Genomic DNA, 18,443 nt, shown 5'->3' with positions numbered 1-18,443 from the left:
GTGGAGATTTTACAGGTTTTACTGTAAAGAAGAGGGCAGATTGAATGTTTGTGTGATTTCAAAGGAAGGAAAACTATCTCTTGTGTAAGCTTCTTTCTCCGTGCTGTCGTGTCAGTGTTTTAAAAGAAGTTTCAGGTCGTCATAACAAAGCTGACCTTCATTCGTAACACTCACGCTTCGATCTGAGGGCCCGCGTTTGTGTGTTGAGTTGTAGGATTAATTCACTAAGCCATTGTTCATATCATAAATGTTTGTACCTTTTTAACTGCGTCTCTTGCCAAATAATAACGCATGACAATGACAGTTAATTTAAAACAAATATATTTATACCTCAGATATATGTTTGTTTTGTATCATATCATTTTATTTTATTTTATTTTATTGTAAATGTTAAGCTTTGTGTTACAGAAACGAACAAATGTTTTATCTTTTTTATTAATATTATTTCTGTACAGGTTAATCAAAGTGCACTATTAAATGTATTAAAATAAAGAAATGTGTGTCTTGAGAGTTATGTAATAATGTGAGATCACACCACATCAACCTTTTAGACCAAAAGAATGCAGCTTTTTAAATCCCTCATAATCTCCATAGTCATTTGTTTACACCACAGTCTGGACACCTTCTCAGATCTGGATTTCCCTCCTCACGGCCACATCCACCTCTCTCTGTCTTGCCTTCATTCCACACCAATAAATCCACCGTTGAGGCCAGAGAGGCGTGAGCTGCGGGCACTGGGGTATCAACTGGCTCGGTAGATGGTGATCTCACTCGTCATGTGTCTTACATAATAGTTTCATACAGCAGAAGACAATGGGGTCCGTTATTACCACAGCTGTCCTGGTCTAGACCCGGCAGACTCAACAGGGAGGGGGGCAGTCATGCGGCAAAGAAGGAGGGGGGGTCGAAGGGTCAGAGTGGGGGCTAATGTACCCCTTTATGTTTGTGATCGCTTGACACAACGAGAGGTCTGAAGGAGGAACATCTTTCCAGAGCACATACTGTACGAAGCTGTCACATGCTGTATTTGTTTTGTTCTTATCCAAACGTTGGAATAACAGTGTTAGGATCTATGTACTTGGACTGTGTGTATTTACATTGCTTCAGGACGGGTACTTTCCACACATGTGCAGTGTGAAAGCAGAAACAAGTGTTAACATGACTGTGAAAGCCCACAGCCAAGACAATGCATTTACATTTCGTGCTGGCACGCTCACTTTTTTTCTGTTGGACCATGAACGCTTCATGCAACACAGGAAGTAGAGATTAACCAGAGTCTCAAAGGACACGTAACCACAGATGTATGCATGTTCTTGCCTTTGACTTTGTAATGTTCAACAGATTTGTCTTCACTTCTCTTTTTGTTTGAATAATATAATCCTGGTCAGGCAAATTCTGTCTCTCTCTCTCTCTCTCTGTTTCTATTCTGAGTGTGTATGTGTGTGCGTGCTCATTCCAAATGTTGGTATGTTTTTGCATGTGCATGTGTACGTATGTTTTGCTGGGAACCCAAACACCTCTGGGAGATTATGCAGGGACAGATAAGGCCGACCGAGAGTCAGCACCAGGGCTGCATTCCTGCACCGTTGTTTGAGAATCAGGCGCAGAAGGTTTCCCACATTGATAAATGAATACAAACGTGTGAGCGCATGCCTGCGTGTGTGTGCACATTTCTTCGTCCAGTTTGTCAGGCATTTATCAAAAATGCTGTTTTCAGTTTGCATCAGAGCAGTGTGAAGGTTTTATATTTGTATAACTGGGCATACCCCATTCTATCTTCCTCCATCAGCAGTGGGTTTTGAAATAAATGATGGAAAAGGGGCAGTCAGACTGAAAGAGGTGATTTTTCTGCATCTACTTGCACATGTTTATCGGTCTTCATTGCATGTTTGAGAAGCCTGGCATATGCATTAAAACACCAACACGAGCAGTGAGTAGTCGTAGTTAGGTCACAAGAAATCAGGCTTGCCAAATATCTGACAGGGACACATATCTCCATGTGGACTGGAATGCTCTGATGGATCACTTGTGGTGTTGTTGTGGCAACAGAAATGGTATGTCATCATGATAACACTGTGTTTTAAGAGGCAACATGGCAACAAAAAAAAAATGACAAAGAATTTTGTCACACCATGTTTCTACAGTTGACCTCATATCATTCCTCATCAGATCTCGACACTCCAGAGATTCCAAAGACTGGAAGTAAAGCTTTTAAGCACTGAAGAAACAGATCTATGAGTCTGTCTTCAACAAAGAAATATGTTGGTGACTGTGCCTGCAAAAATACACCTACACACACTCTCTCACACTCACAGTCTAGTCGTTTTAGTGACCTAATGATTGGTGTCCCAGATGTGGCAGAGTCAAATCCAAATCCCACACATGTTTGTCACAGTCTTGATGTGGTAGCATGAATATTTTTTACTGAAACAGGTAACAAAAAGTAAAAATCATACAAAAACAGGAAGAGTGTTGAGTGTACCGACACGTACATCTTTCTCTGCCTGAGGTTCAAGATGTTTATCTGCCATCCTTCAGATATTTTCTTAACTTGTGTGGCACACACGAGATTAAAGCCTGGAACACATCCAGCTGAAGCCTTGTTGAAATGTCTCAGGCCAAACACAAGGGGTCACTGAACTGTCTCACCCAACTGATGTCTGTTTTACAGTTCAACACTGCCTTCTAGTGGCTGTTTGGAATAAGATTAGCATGCTCACCAACCACGTAGACTTCTCTGCACTCTTGAGCCCCTTTGTTCACCGGAGCCACACTCCCTTAAAAACATAACATTAAAATAATGTATGAAGGCACCAAAAACATCTGTCTTGCAAAATATATATTGAATTACTTCTGTTTGATTTTTAAATTTGCATTTTACAGGTGACACAAAATCACTGGAGGTAAGTATTTTTATATGATTAAAGTATATTAATTCTTAAATTAATTCCTCTTAAACCTAAGCTTTTAAATATATTTTAGTAAAAATATCAAGGTGAACAAGATAATAATAGTAATAACTTTATTTACAAAGCACCTTTCAAAAACAAAGTTACAAAGTGCTATACAATATAAACAATACTAAAAGTCAGTAAGATCCAGACATAAAACAAGATGAAATAATTTAAACAATTACCAAGCCATAAGATAAAGGTGAGTTTTAAGAAGAGATTTAAAAGAGGACGCTGAGTTTGCTGTTCGACAGCTGAGGGGCCTGGACAGCAAAGGACTGGCCACCTTTAGTGACAAGTCGAGATTTTGGATCAGTAGGGCCCTGCCAGAGGATGCCAAGCAGCAATCAGGCTCATAAAAGCATAAAAGTGGGAATGCAGTCAGTAGGGCAGGCTTCTTCAAGAAGCATTTTCTAAATTGTTTGCATACTTTCCATTGGCACTTCTCTGCCCGTCTCTTATTGGAGTAATGGAGCACTTTCACCACTAGAGGGCAGTGTCCCACCACAGTATACAAAGCTGCATCAGGCTCACACCTTGTTTGGCCTCAAATAACCCCAATCACATTCTGCAACGTCTTTCCTTCAAACCAGATTTATCAGTATAGCACTACATATATTTATAGATAGATGAATGAGCATCAACATTGGCAGAGACGCTGATCATTTTAATCAGTGTGACTTCACAAGACAAGAATATATTATACAGTATGCAGAAGACGTTTTGATGCTGGACAACATGTTGTTTTGGTTATTCTGACGATGAGTTGTTTTTCTGCAGGCCGATGTTTGGCTCACTATGAAGTCATAACTGTTTTGGTTTTGTTGCAAGTTATATAACACTTTTCATGCTTTTTTTTTTTATCCATTAGTAATTATCACAGAATTCTTAAAAAAGGTGACGCACAGCACATCATGTGTTTCCTTGAGACTGGAGCTGTTTGAATTAAAAATTAGTGACAAGAGGACAGGAGGCTACCTTGTTTGATGGCTATGTTAATATCATTGCCATCTAATAGTTCTGTTGAGATTAGTGCTGTTCACATGTTGCTTGTCTATTGAAGGACTGTTTACTTCAAGTCAAATTTAGCTCAAATAAATCATATTTTTTGTTGTTGTGAGGTCATTTGCTTTTGCAATTTTCATTTTTTATTTGATATGTTGCTAACTTTAGCTTCTGTGTTGTAAAAAGCAACAACACAGTGGTTACAGGCCAGCGGTGGCCCGAGCTGCACAAGATGACAGGTGATGATGGAAGGCGACAGACAGCGCTACATGTCGTGACAGCAGATCTGTAGGCCTCTTGTGTCTGAGCTATAACTGGGTTTTAAAAGTTGGATGGGGTCCAAGGACCAATCAGTCATTTTTTGACCTTTACAATATGTATATTTACACATATCATTGAAGAGACTTAGTTGTGCATAGAATAAAATACGTTATTTTCCACCAGAGTGGAAAATTGTCTTTGGCTCACCAAAACATAAAAGCATATATATAATATAATATTAGCACATATAGAACAAGTTGCATGTAGGAGAAATGGCAACAAGATACCACTGAGACAAAAAAGACCCCAGACAAAAAAAAGTGATCAAGAATTAAGAGTGCAGGAATCACCTTGATGACTTTCCGTTGTAAAACTCGGAATAGGTCTTTTTATATCAGTGCATGTTTCAGATTTTATTCACATGGACACATTGGGTCTATTTGGTGCTAATGATTTATCTTTATGGGGCCCAACTGGGTTGTCTAGATACATCCCAAACAGCCCACATGAAAGATCCAAAGATAAAAGGTGAAAACGGATTTCAGTGCCCATGGCCTGGGGCTTTGGAGATCGACCTCAATGTCTTGTTGTAATGCAGGGTTTAGAAGTAAATCAAAATATTTAAAATGATTTAGTATTTAATTCTCTTTGGATTGAATTATTTAGCAAGTATTGGGATAATTTATGCGAAATATTTACAGGAGACGCACAGTTAGTTGTCATGGCAACAGAGACAAATATGAAGGTTGTTGTGAAACACGTCGTTGGAAGTTTTTTAAGAAAACCTATCGAGGGCGTTACAAAATCTTATTACACAACCAGTTATGAAGGGGTTTGCTAGGTGTGTTTCCTGACTGCTTTCAAAAACGCCCAACTTATTGATCAATATATCAACAAGGAGTTATATTACATGTTTTTGTTATATTGTGTTGTTTACATCACAGTTGCAGCCTGGGGGCACTTTCACAGGAGCGGTGTGATCCGGCACAGTCAGTCAACTTCGCTACGTCTCTTCCGCAGTTATGAAACTTTCGAACGCAGGTTTTGTAACCGAGACATTCTGACCAATCACGGCTCTTGCTTGCTGTTCACGTGACGCTGTTTTTTATGTAACAAACGGCTGTCTGCGAGAAAGTCGGTTCACTAGTACTGTGAAGGACCGCGGCAGCTACAAAAATGTATAGACACGTTACCAGACGAAAACCCAGCCACAAATAACATTTTATTTCATTTTTTTGGACACTACAATGTCGCTCCAACAGCAAGTGGAGGACTCAACGGAGGAGAGAAGCGCCTTCTTCATCGGCGCTGACTCGGACAACGTCTCGGAAGATGAGGACCACCATCAACTTATACTACAGAAAGCTAACGCTTTAGCATCGGAAAACTGCCTCAAAGAAGCCATTGACTGGTTTTCGGCGGCTATGCGGTATGGCCCCGTGCGACCTGAACAGTTAAGCACTTTTGTGGAATGTATCCTCCGCAACTTTAAGAGAAAAGCGGCTGGGCCAGACGCACTTTCGGGCCTGAGTCGGGACGCAGGGGACAGCTCTGGGGACGACGCGTTTGCCTGTCCCAACTGTCATAATTTTTTAGGTGAACCTGTGACCCTAGCCTGTGGACATTCGTATTGTAAAAGATGTTTACAACGACGGCTGCTCTCCAAATGCAAGCTGTGCAGCGAGACAGTGATGAGTGAGGAGAAAGTGAATGTAATTCTGTGCGGACTTTTAGATAAATGGTTCCCCGAAGAGCTGAAAACGTCGAAAGCACTATGTGAAGTGGACGAGCTGTGTAGAAGAAAACGCTATCAAGAGGCTGTGTCGCTAGCAACAGATATTATTCAGTGTGGTAAGTGTTGTTAACATAACCTTACATCCATGTTCTAAGAGGAAGGAGGTGTTTCCTGGTACTGTGTCTGCTGCGCACGCTCAGTTGGGACGATAGGAATATGATGCGTTATTGAGACGTAACTTAATTAACCCTGTGTGACAATTAGATACCTACAAATGATACTATTAATAGTGTTTGTTTGTTGTCAGTGTATCCCAAGGGGCTAAGTAGAGTGAGTTCTACTGACCAACATTTTGAAAACCGTTTCTATTACACCCATGTGTTGTACGGGTGCCAATCTCCTCCCATTGGCTGTCGTGGAACCTGGTACGTCCTGCTTACGAAATTGCGCATAGCTGGGCATGCGCGCTCGGCGCCAGTTGCATAAGGCAGGTCATGACACATATTGGGGCAGGTTTTGTAACTTATAAAAGGGGTTGGGCATTTGTATTTTGCAATTGTTATGGCTGATGCGAGCCAACGCTTTCATAAATGTATCAAAAGGGAATGAATGCGCTATTTGCGGTGCAAGGGAAGGCTGGTGGTCCAGATAGACCCTTAGTTAGGCAGTGAATTAGCTTTTGTAACACACCCCAATATTATGCAATGAGAGAAACTAGGCTCTTTTTATGGCACATGATTTATAGTTAACAACAACTAAGTCATGATGGAGGTTTGTGGCTGCTGGTGCAAATACCAGTAATGGCTGTAAAAGTCAGTGAAGTGAATGAGATATGCTCCTTTCTCAAGTAACATTAATGGTCTAATGGGTCTTTGAGTAAAATGCACAGCTGTTCTCATGGAGATGACCTTAAGTTGGAAACTGCCTTCCATGTTTATTGAACAGTTCATGGATAAAAGTGGGGTAAAGTGTTGTGGTTAGTGTGGTTTCTTTTATTACTTCAGAACCACTGAATCCCAAATTACCTCATGCAGGAAATAACCATGTTGACTTCCTTTTGTTCAGTTATTTTAAGCTATTGTAGTCAATGAGTTTAAATGCCATTTTCATTTATTGTTGTCATAATGTGGTGATTGCTAGTCCCTATGTGCAGTAGTTTAGATTCACATCTGATCTCCCACACCCTGAAAATATGGTCTGGTGGTCTGACAGTATGGCTGGAATTGTTCCGGACCTTCACCTGGTTTAAGGGAGCTTATGGATACATCCATGGTATTTGGGTCAAATGATATAACGCACATGTAACCTTGGCTTATCCCTGTTGACCTCATGTTAGTCAAACATTGCCTGCAGGACAACCTAAACTACTGCAGAATTACTTTTATATTTACATGTTATGATTTATTGCTTTTGCCACTTACAATAATTACTACTTACAAATTGAATGTAAAATGCTGTAAAAACATAACATCCATTTGCAAAATGTGGACGCACAAACTGCTGTGGTCCTGCATCATGTAACTGGTGGACTCACAAAGCCAGTAAACCAGTTATGGAATGGTGACAGCGTAGGCTACATAACCACACCATAAACACACCGTCTATGGTTTGGCTGCATGTCATACCCCTCTCTCTCTCTGTCCAATAAAGGTGGATTGCCAAACATAATGTAAAAAAAGAAGAAGCAGTCATCCATGTAATTTAAAAGCTAAATGAGCATAACTGGCGTGGCACCTTCTGATAAGACTGTCACTTGACATTGGGTCGGGGATGTAGACTGATGTCACTATGATGCAGTCGCACCACCTGCTTTTGACAGTGTTGGCCCTCAGTGCTGCAGACAACCTGAGAGGCAGGACAGAAACTTCCAGATATTCAGGGGTGCTTTGTGGATGTTATGATGTCGAGACAAATGACCGGTGGTTTCTTTCACATTAGCATCTGCCATACATCAGAAAAATGAATTAAATCCCATGTGTCTCAGTGAGAGGTGATAAATTACTTGGATTGATAGCGTGCCATATGCTGAAAAATTGCAACTCAGTCAGTGAGGAAAATTAAACTTTCTGAACTTTTGATGGAATTCAGGTAAACTGCAGAATTCATTAGTCAGTCATGTCTGCAGGACTGACTGTGTCCAAAGGTCCAGACTTGCTCATAACAAATTGACATAGTTGGGTTATTAAATGAATGCCATAGACCTGAATTTAATGTTATCCATATCCACAGGAATAAAATGGCCATGTTCATGTTTATACTTAATTATTATCCAGAATAATTTAGCCATTCCTGAAAGTGTTAAGAGTTGTCTTAGGCTTCTTGATTTTGTTTGCTATTGTTTTTGAGTATATACCAGTATTTGTAGCTCTTGGGTCCCCTTAGGGACAGAAATAATTTTTAAAAATCCATTGATCTCTAGCTGCTCTTTCAGGTTTATGCAACTTATTTTTCTTTTGCATTGTTTGCAGAGAATTCAGTGACACAGTTAATATATAATTTGTGTTTGTGTTTATGTAACGTATGACTTGCAGGAAATGACAGATTTTAAAACTTTCTGTTGAGGCAAACACTACAAATAGATGTAGTTAGTATGATTATTACTGTGTTACTGGTATATGTTAAAACTAAAATTCTGTGCTTTCTAATATGAAAGAAAAATGTTCAAAGTAAAACATTTTCTTATAGCGATAAAGATTTTTCTCCCCCCTCTCCATTTCCTTATGTCTCCTGCAGATCCAGAGACAACAGCGGTGGCACGTCTGTCTCGAGCGGAGGCGTACATGGCTCTCAAACAGTACCGTCTGGCTTTGGAGGACACAGAATTCTGTCCCGGGTCCAGCTGTTCTGCTGAAGTAGGTCACTCACTGATACTGCAGTAATTTATTATCCCCTCCTACAGAAATTTTGTTGGTGTAGTAAGGCATTGCCTGGTTGTGTACGCATCACACACCTGCCTTCACTTACTAGAGTTTGGCATGTGTTCAATTAGTCAGCTGGCCATTACTAAGAAAAGGTGTATTTTAAGACTGCTGTCCGGAAAGCCTCGGCAGCGAGCACCTCATTTGTCGTGTCATTGGATTATAGTTACAAGATGGCAGATATGCTGAATGTAATCATATTTCTTCATTCGTTATGTTATAAAATAATTTAAAAAGATAATTTTGGATGCATGTTTTGGCAGCTGAATTTACTAGTCATTAGTATAGAATAGTTTCTTTGTGCGGATCCTGTTTGTTTGAGTATAAGGAATATTTGTAACAACCGCATGCTATTTTTAATGTTATATAGAAGGCCTTCTCTGATGGTAAATAAGTTACAAAAGAGAATCATGACTGCCGCATTTGAGAATACAGTGATTAAGGTCAAAGCCATTCGTAACTATTACTTCAGGAGACCAAATGTCTGGGTTGAAGCCTAGGGTATTTTTTGAGTATATCATGCAGAAGCACTTCCGTAATTGGTCATTTCATACTGATTTATTGAATGGCGTAGAAATGTTGCATTGCATATTGCAAAAAGCTGCATCTCTCCCTTGTGTTTAAGAAGTGTAATATGTGTTCTGTCTGGCTGTTTTAAAACAGTCCAGCATGATTTCGTGTCCAGTGTTTTTTTTAAGATGCATACATGCTTAAATGTTGGTAAATAAGTGTGATTTCTCTCTTTCTGTCCTTCCTTTCTGCCCTTTCAGGCTGTGTTTAGGAAAGCTATGGTGCTGCATGAGATGGGCCAAGTGGACGAGTCTCTCCAAGTCTTCCTCCACTGCCTGGCCATGGACGAGGACTTCCCCTGTGCTAAAAGACAAGTGGAAAAGGTGAGAGAATTTAAGAGAAAGGAGTTATGATTTGTGTGCTGGCAGTGTGACTCATCCTAAAGTCTCAAGTTACTCATCCTGTTGTCATCCTAAAGTCTGGCAGTCCGTTGAGTTTAGGTCACGCAATGTTTATGTAAGTAGGCTGGCGGAGCTAGCCTCAATACACTAAGGCAAAGATTTAAGTAAAACCATTGCTTTAAGGAATCTAGGCACACGAGTGTCTTTGACTGGATAGCCGTGAACGTAAAGCTCTCCCATTGTGATCTTTATTGCACAAAGCTATTTGTTCTGTTTTTATAGCAAGCATCTGCTATTATACTACATTGGCTTAATGGAAGCTGTATCTTTTCATGGATCTTAAAGTCCCCCCCTAAGCTTTATGACTAAATTAACAGTTTAACTGGAAACAATGCTGTGTTTTATAGGTATCCTGATAGCAGTACCTCTTCTATTGCTGTGTTTTTAATAGGATTTACATTTTACATCGGCCTCTATGTATAGAAAATGTGTGTGGAATGTGCTGAAAGAAATTACTATGGTCATATTATTCTGCTCATTCAAGTCAGTCTATATAAATTGAAAATAAAATCCAGTCTTTGCAGATTGTTTCACAGACCATGGATTCAAATTTGTCAGCGAAACACATTGTTTCTGATCATCATTTGTCATATTTTTACAGGTCATAGACAAATTGAAAAAAATAATTGCTATATTAATCTGTAATGAAAACAAATGTTACATGCAGCACTGCAACCATATATTGTGTTTATATATGAAAAGTGCGAAGTAAATGGAACAAAATGTTGTTAGTCGGTCAGGTCTTGTGACTCTGTCTGTAATGACATTAGTACCACTTAACAGACAGAATGCAGTGTTGTAGTTACATAAATGACATGCAGTTATTCGTATGCAGTGCTACATACATTTTCAGAATAACAGGACAGTTGAAACTGTTTTGTGTAATCATCGCTGAATCATCATTGTATAAGGAAGCGTACATAATCACATTAGTCATCTCCAGTTTTCACTTGGTGTAAAGTGTGTGAAATTGATTGGACCTGGTGTTAAGGGTTGCGGGTTGTATTGACATCGTGTCTGAATTCCTTATCTCTCTGATCCTGACAGAGACACAGCTCAGGCTAGACATCAATCTGAAACAGTGTGGGAACCAGACAGCGTGCATCAATAGAATGTCAAATCAAGTTTATGTAACCTGTAATCACAGTTACAGTCTCAAAGGCCTTCCCAATACCCATTTAATGAAAACAGCAAATTAATGAAATTGAAAATGACAGCCTCCATCCTTGCTGCCCTCACTGAGAGATGACAAGGCTTCCAAACTATGCTGAACATAAGGTTACATAAGAGTAAAAATGTACAAATTAAAAACTCTACAAAAATGACACTAAAATCACTCTTACACAGGATTGCTGGGAAACAATGCAAATATAGATGAAAAGGAAAGAGATGTGTGAAGAGTGAGCGTGTCTGGTGATGCACTATATATATGTTTAAAATGATCTGTATTTCAGAGATCACAGTTCAGGCCCTCAAGGTTGAACTAGACTGGGAAGAAAGGTTGATGGTCGAACTTCAAACTGGCTGAGTTCAAACTGAGGTCATGTTGACATCTATTCTGAACACAGCACAAAGGCTACTCTCTGAACAAAGTTTGCTCTCTGTTTTCACCTCGCATCGCCACGTACATTATCACAACCAAGTTTGTTCTTGGTCTCAGTTATGGAATAGGATTTACAGTATGCAGTATTGACCCTTTTGTGCAGAGAGGACAAAAAGTCTGTATTTCCTCACCACACACTTGAGCCTCAGGAAAAACTGAAACATGTTGTTTTAAACCCAATGTTTGAGCGCTTCTTTTTTTTGCAAAACCTGGCAAATTGAAAATAGCGAGAGAGAAAAAAAGTTTCATTCCCAAACCCTTTTCAAACTAAATTTTAGCCTCTTAAATGTGAAGACTTATAGAATCCTACGTACAGGCTGATATCAACTAGCAGTAATGCTAACAACAGTAGCCATGGCTGCTAAATCCTACAAGACGCACCTTCAGAGGGGAAAGTGCAGTTAAATTAATGAAAAACTCATCTGCATGAATCAGTGAGAGCAATATTTAGATTGACGCCAACATCTGGTGGTTAGATTGAATATTATGTGACATCAGCAACAAGACAAAACTGTTCGTGATTATGTAAGTAAAATATGACAAATATATAACACCAGCATACTCATTCATGTCAGTTGACTACCCTCATATTCATCTTACCCCTGCGGAGATCTGGGTTCTTAGTCACAGTTATGTTAATTATCTTTGGTGACACTGACTTTGGATGACAAACTGAATGTTTTTTTTACAGATCCTGTGTGACCTGCTCTCCCCGGCTGACGAGAACGTCAAGGTCGGCCTGAGGGAAACAACACAGAACACGTCACCTCACTTGCGCAGTAAAACCCTTGTGGCTGATGCCCAAGCTCAACCACAGAGCCCAGTCCAAAGACAACATCAGGTCCGCGCTGCCTCGGCACACCACCATCTGGACCACCTGGAGGTAGTAGCACACTGAATACAGATATCACATAGTTTATCAACAAATTGATTCAATGCTTTTGTTGCCACATGTTTAGAAGGAACCACCATCATCTTCTTACCCTTGGTCTTCTGTCATTATTCAGAAACGCTGGGAAAGAGTGGAGCGGCCCGGTCTGAGCCGAGCTCATTCGCTACGGATGCATGGCTCGAGTTGTGGTGAGGAGGGGCTGAAGAGAGTTTGCTCAGCTCCTCAGCTGGGGGACCAGGACAAGGGCAGCCTGCTGAAGAGGAAGTTGTCAGTGTCAGATGCAGAACCCTGTGTTGTGGACAGCGGAAGTAGCAAGCATAAAAAACAAGGTCAGTGGACAATCCCACCATTGTATTGCTTTCCGTTCTTCCTAATGTATTATATTTTGATTTCCAAATCTAATCTATTTTGCTGTATCATCAATATCATGTATAAGAACTCAGCTTATAATAGTAGTAATGGCGCGTAAAATTAAGCTTAATTGGACACTTTTTGCAGGAATAATGTATAATGGGTTGAGTAAACACTCACACATTCTGTTATGTTTACCCTACTCTAATTAATCCAAATTATTAAGAAGCACATTTCATATCCCAACAACATATATAATGACCTACTTTGCATCACATTTATGTCAGTTTATGTTTAGGAAAATAATTGTGAAATGCTTTCTTCTTCAGGTGTGAAGAAAGGCTCCAAACAACAGGCTGCCAAAGCTAAAACCTGCAGAAGTGTTCCTCTGGACCTGCTGGACCCCAATGACTTGGAGTGCTCCCTTTGCATGAGGTAAGGTCACACTCTAGTGGGCTACATGCACTCATTTACCAGGAAGTTTACATGCCAGCTCACATTGTACACTTGAAAATGCCTGAGCATTCAGAGTGATAATGTAATCTGTGATCAATGCAGGTTGTTCTATGAGCCTGTGACTACACCATGTGGCCACACCTTCTGTAAAAACTGTCTGGAACGCTGCTTGGACCATACACCCCAGTGTCCCCTCTGTAAAGAGAGCCTGAAAGAGGTGAGCGACCAGTCTAGTCTTGGCATGTTTTGATTCTGGATATTAATCTGCTTGATTGGCTAGCATCGTGCTACTCAAAATATGTGTTGCTTCCCGCTGTTTTAATCATTAACTCGTATCCTGTTCTCTCCAGTATCTAGCATGTAGGAAGTACATGGTGACCACTGTCTTGGACATGCTGATCAAACAGTACTTGAGTCAGGAGTATGCAGAGAGGACTAAAACTCATCTCGAGGAGACCAGAGAGCTTTCTGAGTAAGCATTTATATTTCTGGCCTGGTTGATTTGAATGTTCATAATCTGATGTTTCTGTGTGTAAAAGGTGCAAAGAGGCTCAGAGGGTCTAACATGTTTCTCTCCCTCTGTGCAGTCTGACGAAGAATGTGCCTATCTTTGTGTGTACCATGGCTTACCCCACCGTGCCTTGCCCCCTGCATGTCTTCGAGCCACGTTACCGCCTCATGATTCGCCGCTGCATGGAAACGGGAACACGGCAGTTTGGGATGTGTATTAATGATCCCCAGAAAGGGTAAGCATGCCAGCACATGGATTTGTATGAATTACAAAATTAGAGGATCTTAAAACCCGACATTTCTACATATTTACAAAATAAGTTCCTTTTAGGACATCAGTCAGTAGTTATAAAATCCACTCTGATATGAACTGTTAAATATGTAAAGCAGGCAATCAGCTGCTTACAATCTGCTGTGGGTTGTCTATTCATGGCAGCAACAACAAAGTGCCAAAACATGCCTAAATAAACCTTTGTGTCCTTCCCTGCAGATTTGTGGATCATGGCTGCATGCTGACCATCAGGAGTGTCCATTTCCTCCCTGATGGACGATCAGTAGTGGACACTATCGGGGGAAAACGCTTCCGGGTCCTGTCCCGAGGAATGAAGGATGGCTACAGTACTGCTGACATAGAGCACTTGGAGGATACCAGGGTAAGAACCACAATGAGTGTGTTGTGCTTTTATAATCATACTCCACCCAAAATCTATGTTTAAGATATGAAACCACCTTTCCAGTCTACAGGGGATTAGGTAGATTTGTTTTTGACACTGAGTTATCATTCATCGGCAGTTTGTTTCAAAGTAATGTATATTAGTATATTAATGTATATTGTATAAGTTTAAACAATCCAAAAGTGACTGATAATTGATGACTTTCTATTAGGTGGAGGACAGTGATGAGCTAGAGACACTACAAGAGCTGCATGATGCAGTGTATGAGCAGGCCCGTGTCTGGTTCCAGAACCTCAAGATCCGCTTCCACAACCAGATCCTGCAGCACTTTGGACCAATGCCAGAACGAGAAGCTGACATCCAGGTAAACATCCAACGCAGTGTCCCTCTACTTCCGTCTCCCCAGATTAGCTTCTGTAAGGACTTTATTTTAAACAGGAGTATAATCTTTAATCACACGTCATCTTAGAGTTTAAACAATAGAAATATATTTTTGTTTGCCTGTAGCGAGGACTTTGTCCTAACATCTGCAGTGGTTCCCTTCCCCCCAAAAAATGCACTTCGCTGATATCGGAAGTCTAAAATGAATTGCTGGCATTGGCCTTATTAGTAATGCTGAATATGACACGATTCGATACAGTGTGCAAGAATGCAATGCAGAGCTTGAGGTTATTTAGAATTAGGAACTTTAAAATGATCCCTTAATCTTCTCTTGGGGTGTTGGCTCTCCAGAACAGGAATATGAAAAACAGTATTTGTGGTGTTAGATATTTAGAGGTAGTGTCATTTTTATATAGTTTGTCAATCACATGAATTTGTGAAAATACTTTGCAGTGTATCACAGCTAAGCAGACGGTGGAGAAGAGTCTGTTAAGAACAAGGAGTCATTTGTTTAACTGCCCGTCTCCACTACATGCTGTCCTCACAACTTTTAAAATAACCAGATATACAGATAAGCAAAGGAACACCAGTTGATCTTTTGTTATTATTGTTATTATTATGAGAACCGGCATCAGCTGAGCTCTACGAAAGCAGACGTTTTCTTTAAAATACTGCATGGTTTGTTGAGCATTTATTACTTCATCTGACACTGAAAGACACTGCAAATTCTCAGTCTAAAATTGGATCATCTCATGACACACTTGCCTTTTGGGGAAACCCACATTACCATGGCTTCACCTTCCTCAGAGGTCTTAATACTGGAACACAGTTATTGTGTGTGCTCAGCTCTGGCTCCGGCTCGCAGCCTGCAGCGCTGAAAGGGATTACAGCTCCACTCTTAGGACAACCACGGGGCGGAGTCCATTGACAATATAGGCTAAAGAGCTTTATGGGTGCATCATACCTAAATCCCACCAGCCCCGTTGCGTCAGAAGAGTGTCATGAAGAGAATCCCCAACTCTACCACGTGCACATGCGCTAAAACAGCAAAGCATTGACCGTGATGTTTGGTGGTGTTATGTAATTTCTGATCATGTTTGTTTCAGGGAACATTCTATGGTTAACAGAGTAAACATCATTTACTTCATGTTAATCACATTTTAGATTACCGTAGAAGGTCATTAATGTTTTAACTCCTTCCAGGGTTGTAGAGTGTATATCTAATACTAGTTTGAAACAATGCAACGGGTGACTGGATTTCATCACAGCTCTGTCAAATCATGCCAGAAGGGGGCAGATAGAAGAGCAGTGAGGCTTCTGTATGTTAAATGAGTTGCATGAACAAGATTGTAGCGGCAGAATGGCAGCTTTAACAAGCTACAGTATGTAGGCATTGATTGCTGGTGTACTTGGGATTGTTTTGTTTCACTCAATACATTGACACCCAGCCTTTGCTGTGTGTTACTTGCTACACACACTTTTTCCACAGAAACGATATTATGGGTCCTGAGAAAAGGTGTGAAAAGCAAAAGTCTTATACTATTCCTCTTTTCTTCTAGGCAACTCCTAATGGTCCGGCTTGCTGCTGGTGGCTCCTGGCTGTTCTGCCCATCGACCCACGGTACCAACTCTCTGTCCTCTCCATGACCAGCCTCAAAGAACGCCTGGTGAAGATCCAGCACATCCTCACATATCTGCAGAGCATCCCCAACAACTAGAGCTTCCTCTTCTCATCACCACAAACATCTTTTGGACTTTGAAATAACATTCAAGCAACATCTCGCCAACTTTTGCCACCTGATTCCCTCAACTTTTATTTTTACAGCTACAAGCTACAGCCCCTTGTTTTACAAAGCAAAGTTGAAACATCCTTGAACTGTGGATCACTGAGACCAGAGATGCGGACAAACCACCTCAGGGATACTTCCAATGACACACATTATTTGTTTGTGACTGTCAAAAATGACATTGAACTTCCCTGAATGATCTTGTTAAAATGAGAAGAGCAGTTACTATTCCACTAGGTTGATATATTGTTGATGCTGTTGAAGACGACAGATTAAGATAATATCTAACAATCACCTTTGAGTGTCCCTTGTTTAAGGATAGTGTTTATGGAGCTGAGGTATTATAGTTTGTGTTGTATCATCTCTGGTGAGACCAGCTGAAAAGGAGGTTTGTGTGTTTTGTCTGCTGCCTGTAAGATTTATGTTGATATGGAAGAGTTGTGAGGTGATTCAGTGGAACAAAATCCTAAATGCTGAAAGTCCAAAAAGTGATAGCAATATGTGGTTTAGAGGAACCACTGAGAAGACCGTTTGTGCGACTAATGGCTGGTGTATGTGTACAAAACACTGATGAAAGTATTAATCTGTCTCTTCCGAGCATCTGCTTTTCTTCTTCTTCACTTCTTCCCCCTCATGCTTACCATAACGTTCATCGCTGCCTCTAAATAGTGGCAAAGGACCCTCCCATTGAAAGAATGAGACAATCTGTGTTTCTTTCCATCGTTTCCCACTTTGACTTTCTTCCAAGTTGTCATGCAGAGATCGGCCATTTTCTTCCTCTCACAGTCTTCAATCTTCCAAACTGTTGGTCGCGGATCTTTGGAGATCCTGCTGGAGTGTGAGGATTTTTGCAAAGTGTTTGAGATTCATTGGTTCTGTTCTTGTGTTACTTGTCTCTGCTCTAAACCAAAAGATTCAGCTGCCCATTGAATTAACTTAAACTGAATTAATTTATAAGTAAAAAGTATTTGTACATTCTGACCTTGTGTTTGTATGAGAAATTCAAAGGGGTCTTACAATATTATGACAAATCAAAACAAGACACAAACAGCACGTGTACAGCCGAGGGGTTAGCATTATTCTTCAGTCAAAGCTGCTCTCTGTCTGCTTGGAGGAGAGAGGACGGTACCTGCAGTGCTTCAGTCCAGACTGCATTTGCCTTACACCATTTTGCATTGTGGTTGAATAACACGATGCATTGGCTTGGCTACCATTCCTTTTTGTTAAAATTGCTTTTTTTTCTCTCAATTAGTTTGAGGCACCATTTGCTCACAATGTGTATAAAAAATCTTTAAAAACAATTCATGTCAAGGCTCTATGTAAATCATCTGTAATAAGGCTTTCTGGACAGATGTTTTACGTTATCAATTTGAATAATAAATGCACTTATTTTTTCAACTTTGCCGTCAGTGTCCACTATTTGACCAATTTAATAGAGGAGATTGAGTAATCTGTAGCTGCATACTGGAGCTTTTATCTCACAGCAGGACCTCACTTTAAAGCCCCCCCCCCCCCCTCTCTCTCGATAACACTGAATATTCATGACGAAATGAGCAAGGTCAAAGTAAAAAAGAAAATAAAAACCCTTGTCAGGTATTATTAATTCAGAGTTTTAACACTCAAGAACTCAACTTAAGACAGGGTAGGTGTGATTTTATCAGATTTGATTGACCGCCAAATAAACCACTGTCATATTTTAATAAAAATGTTACCAAATCTTGATTGGTGCATGGTAGTATGTGACATCACCTTTTCCCCCCAAAGCCCCGCCCACTTTAAATCAGTCAGAAGAGTACAGAGAAAAAAACAAACACACCTCTAATGTGAAACAAGCAAAACTGTCCAATCTGGCAGAGAATAGTGTGTTCATGTAGGACTCCATCACTTAGAGTAAGATCGAGTGGAGAAAATCCGTTTTCAGAGCCTTTAAGCCATTTATGTGAATGAT

The 18,443-nt window shown here is 40.3% G+C and overlaps 1 protein-coding gene across 1 annotated transcript; it reads left to right on the top strand.

The window, feature by feature from the left end:
* The first annotated feature begins 5,356 nt into the window (after positions 1-5,356).
* On the top strand, positions 5,357-18,170 carry lonrf1 (LON peptidase N-terminal domain and ring finger 1). The gene is made up of 12 exons (XM_070921307.1): positions 5,357-6,068; positions 8,686-8,804; positions 9,641-9,763; positions 12,136-12,327; positions 12,452-12,665; positions 13,017-13,122; positions 13,246-13,360; positions 13,494-13,615; positions 13,731-13,889; positions 14,144-14,306; positions 14,539-14,691; positions 16,268-18,170. The coding sequence occupies exons 1-12, from the start codon at positions 5,465-5,467 to the stop codon at positions 16,424-16,426; spliced, it is 2,229 nt and encodes a 742-aa protein (XP_070777408.1). The 5' UTR covers positions 5,357-5,464; the 3' UTR covers positions 16,427-18,170.
* Positions 18,171-18,443: the final 273 nt, after the last annotated feature.

The sequence above is a fragment of the Enoplosus armatus genome, chromosome 2, assembly GCF_043641665.1.
Source record: "Enoplosus armatus isolate fEnoArm2 chromosome 2, fEnoArm2.hap1, whole genome shotgun sequence".
Lineage (NCBI taxonomy): Eukaryota > Metazoa > Chordata > Actinopteri > Centrarchiformes > Enoplosidae > Enoplosus > Enoplosus armatus.
Note: the sequence above shows the minus strand (reverse complement) of the source record. Positions and strands in the feature narration are given on the sequence as shown.

Excerpts from the sequence above, each read along its gene's own strand:
- lonrf1 (XM_070921307.1), top strand. The coding sequence starts at position 5,465 with ATGTCGCTCCAACAGCAAGTGGAGGACTCAACGGAGGAGAGAAGCGCC. Across the intron at positions 8,805-9,640 it reads GGTCCAGCTGTTCTGCTGAA|GCTGTGTTTAGGAAAGCTAT; the intron begins GTAGGTCACTCA and ends CTGCCCTTTCAG. Across the intron at positions 13,361-13,493 it reads GTAAAGAGAGCCTGAAAGAG|TATCTAGCATGTAGGAAGTA; the intron begins GTGAGCGACCAG and ends TGTTCTCTCCAG.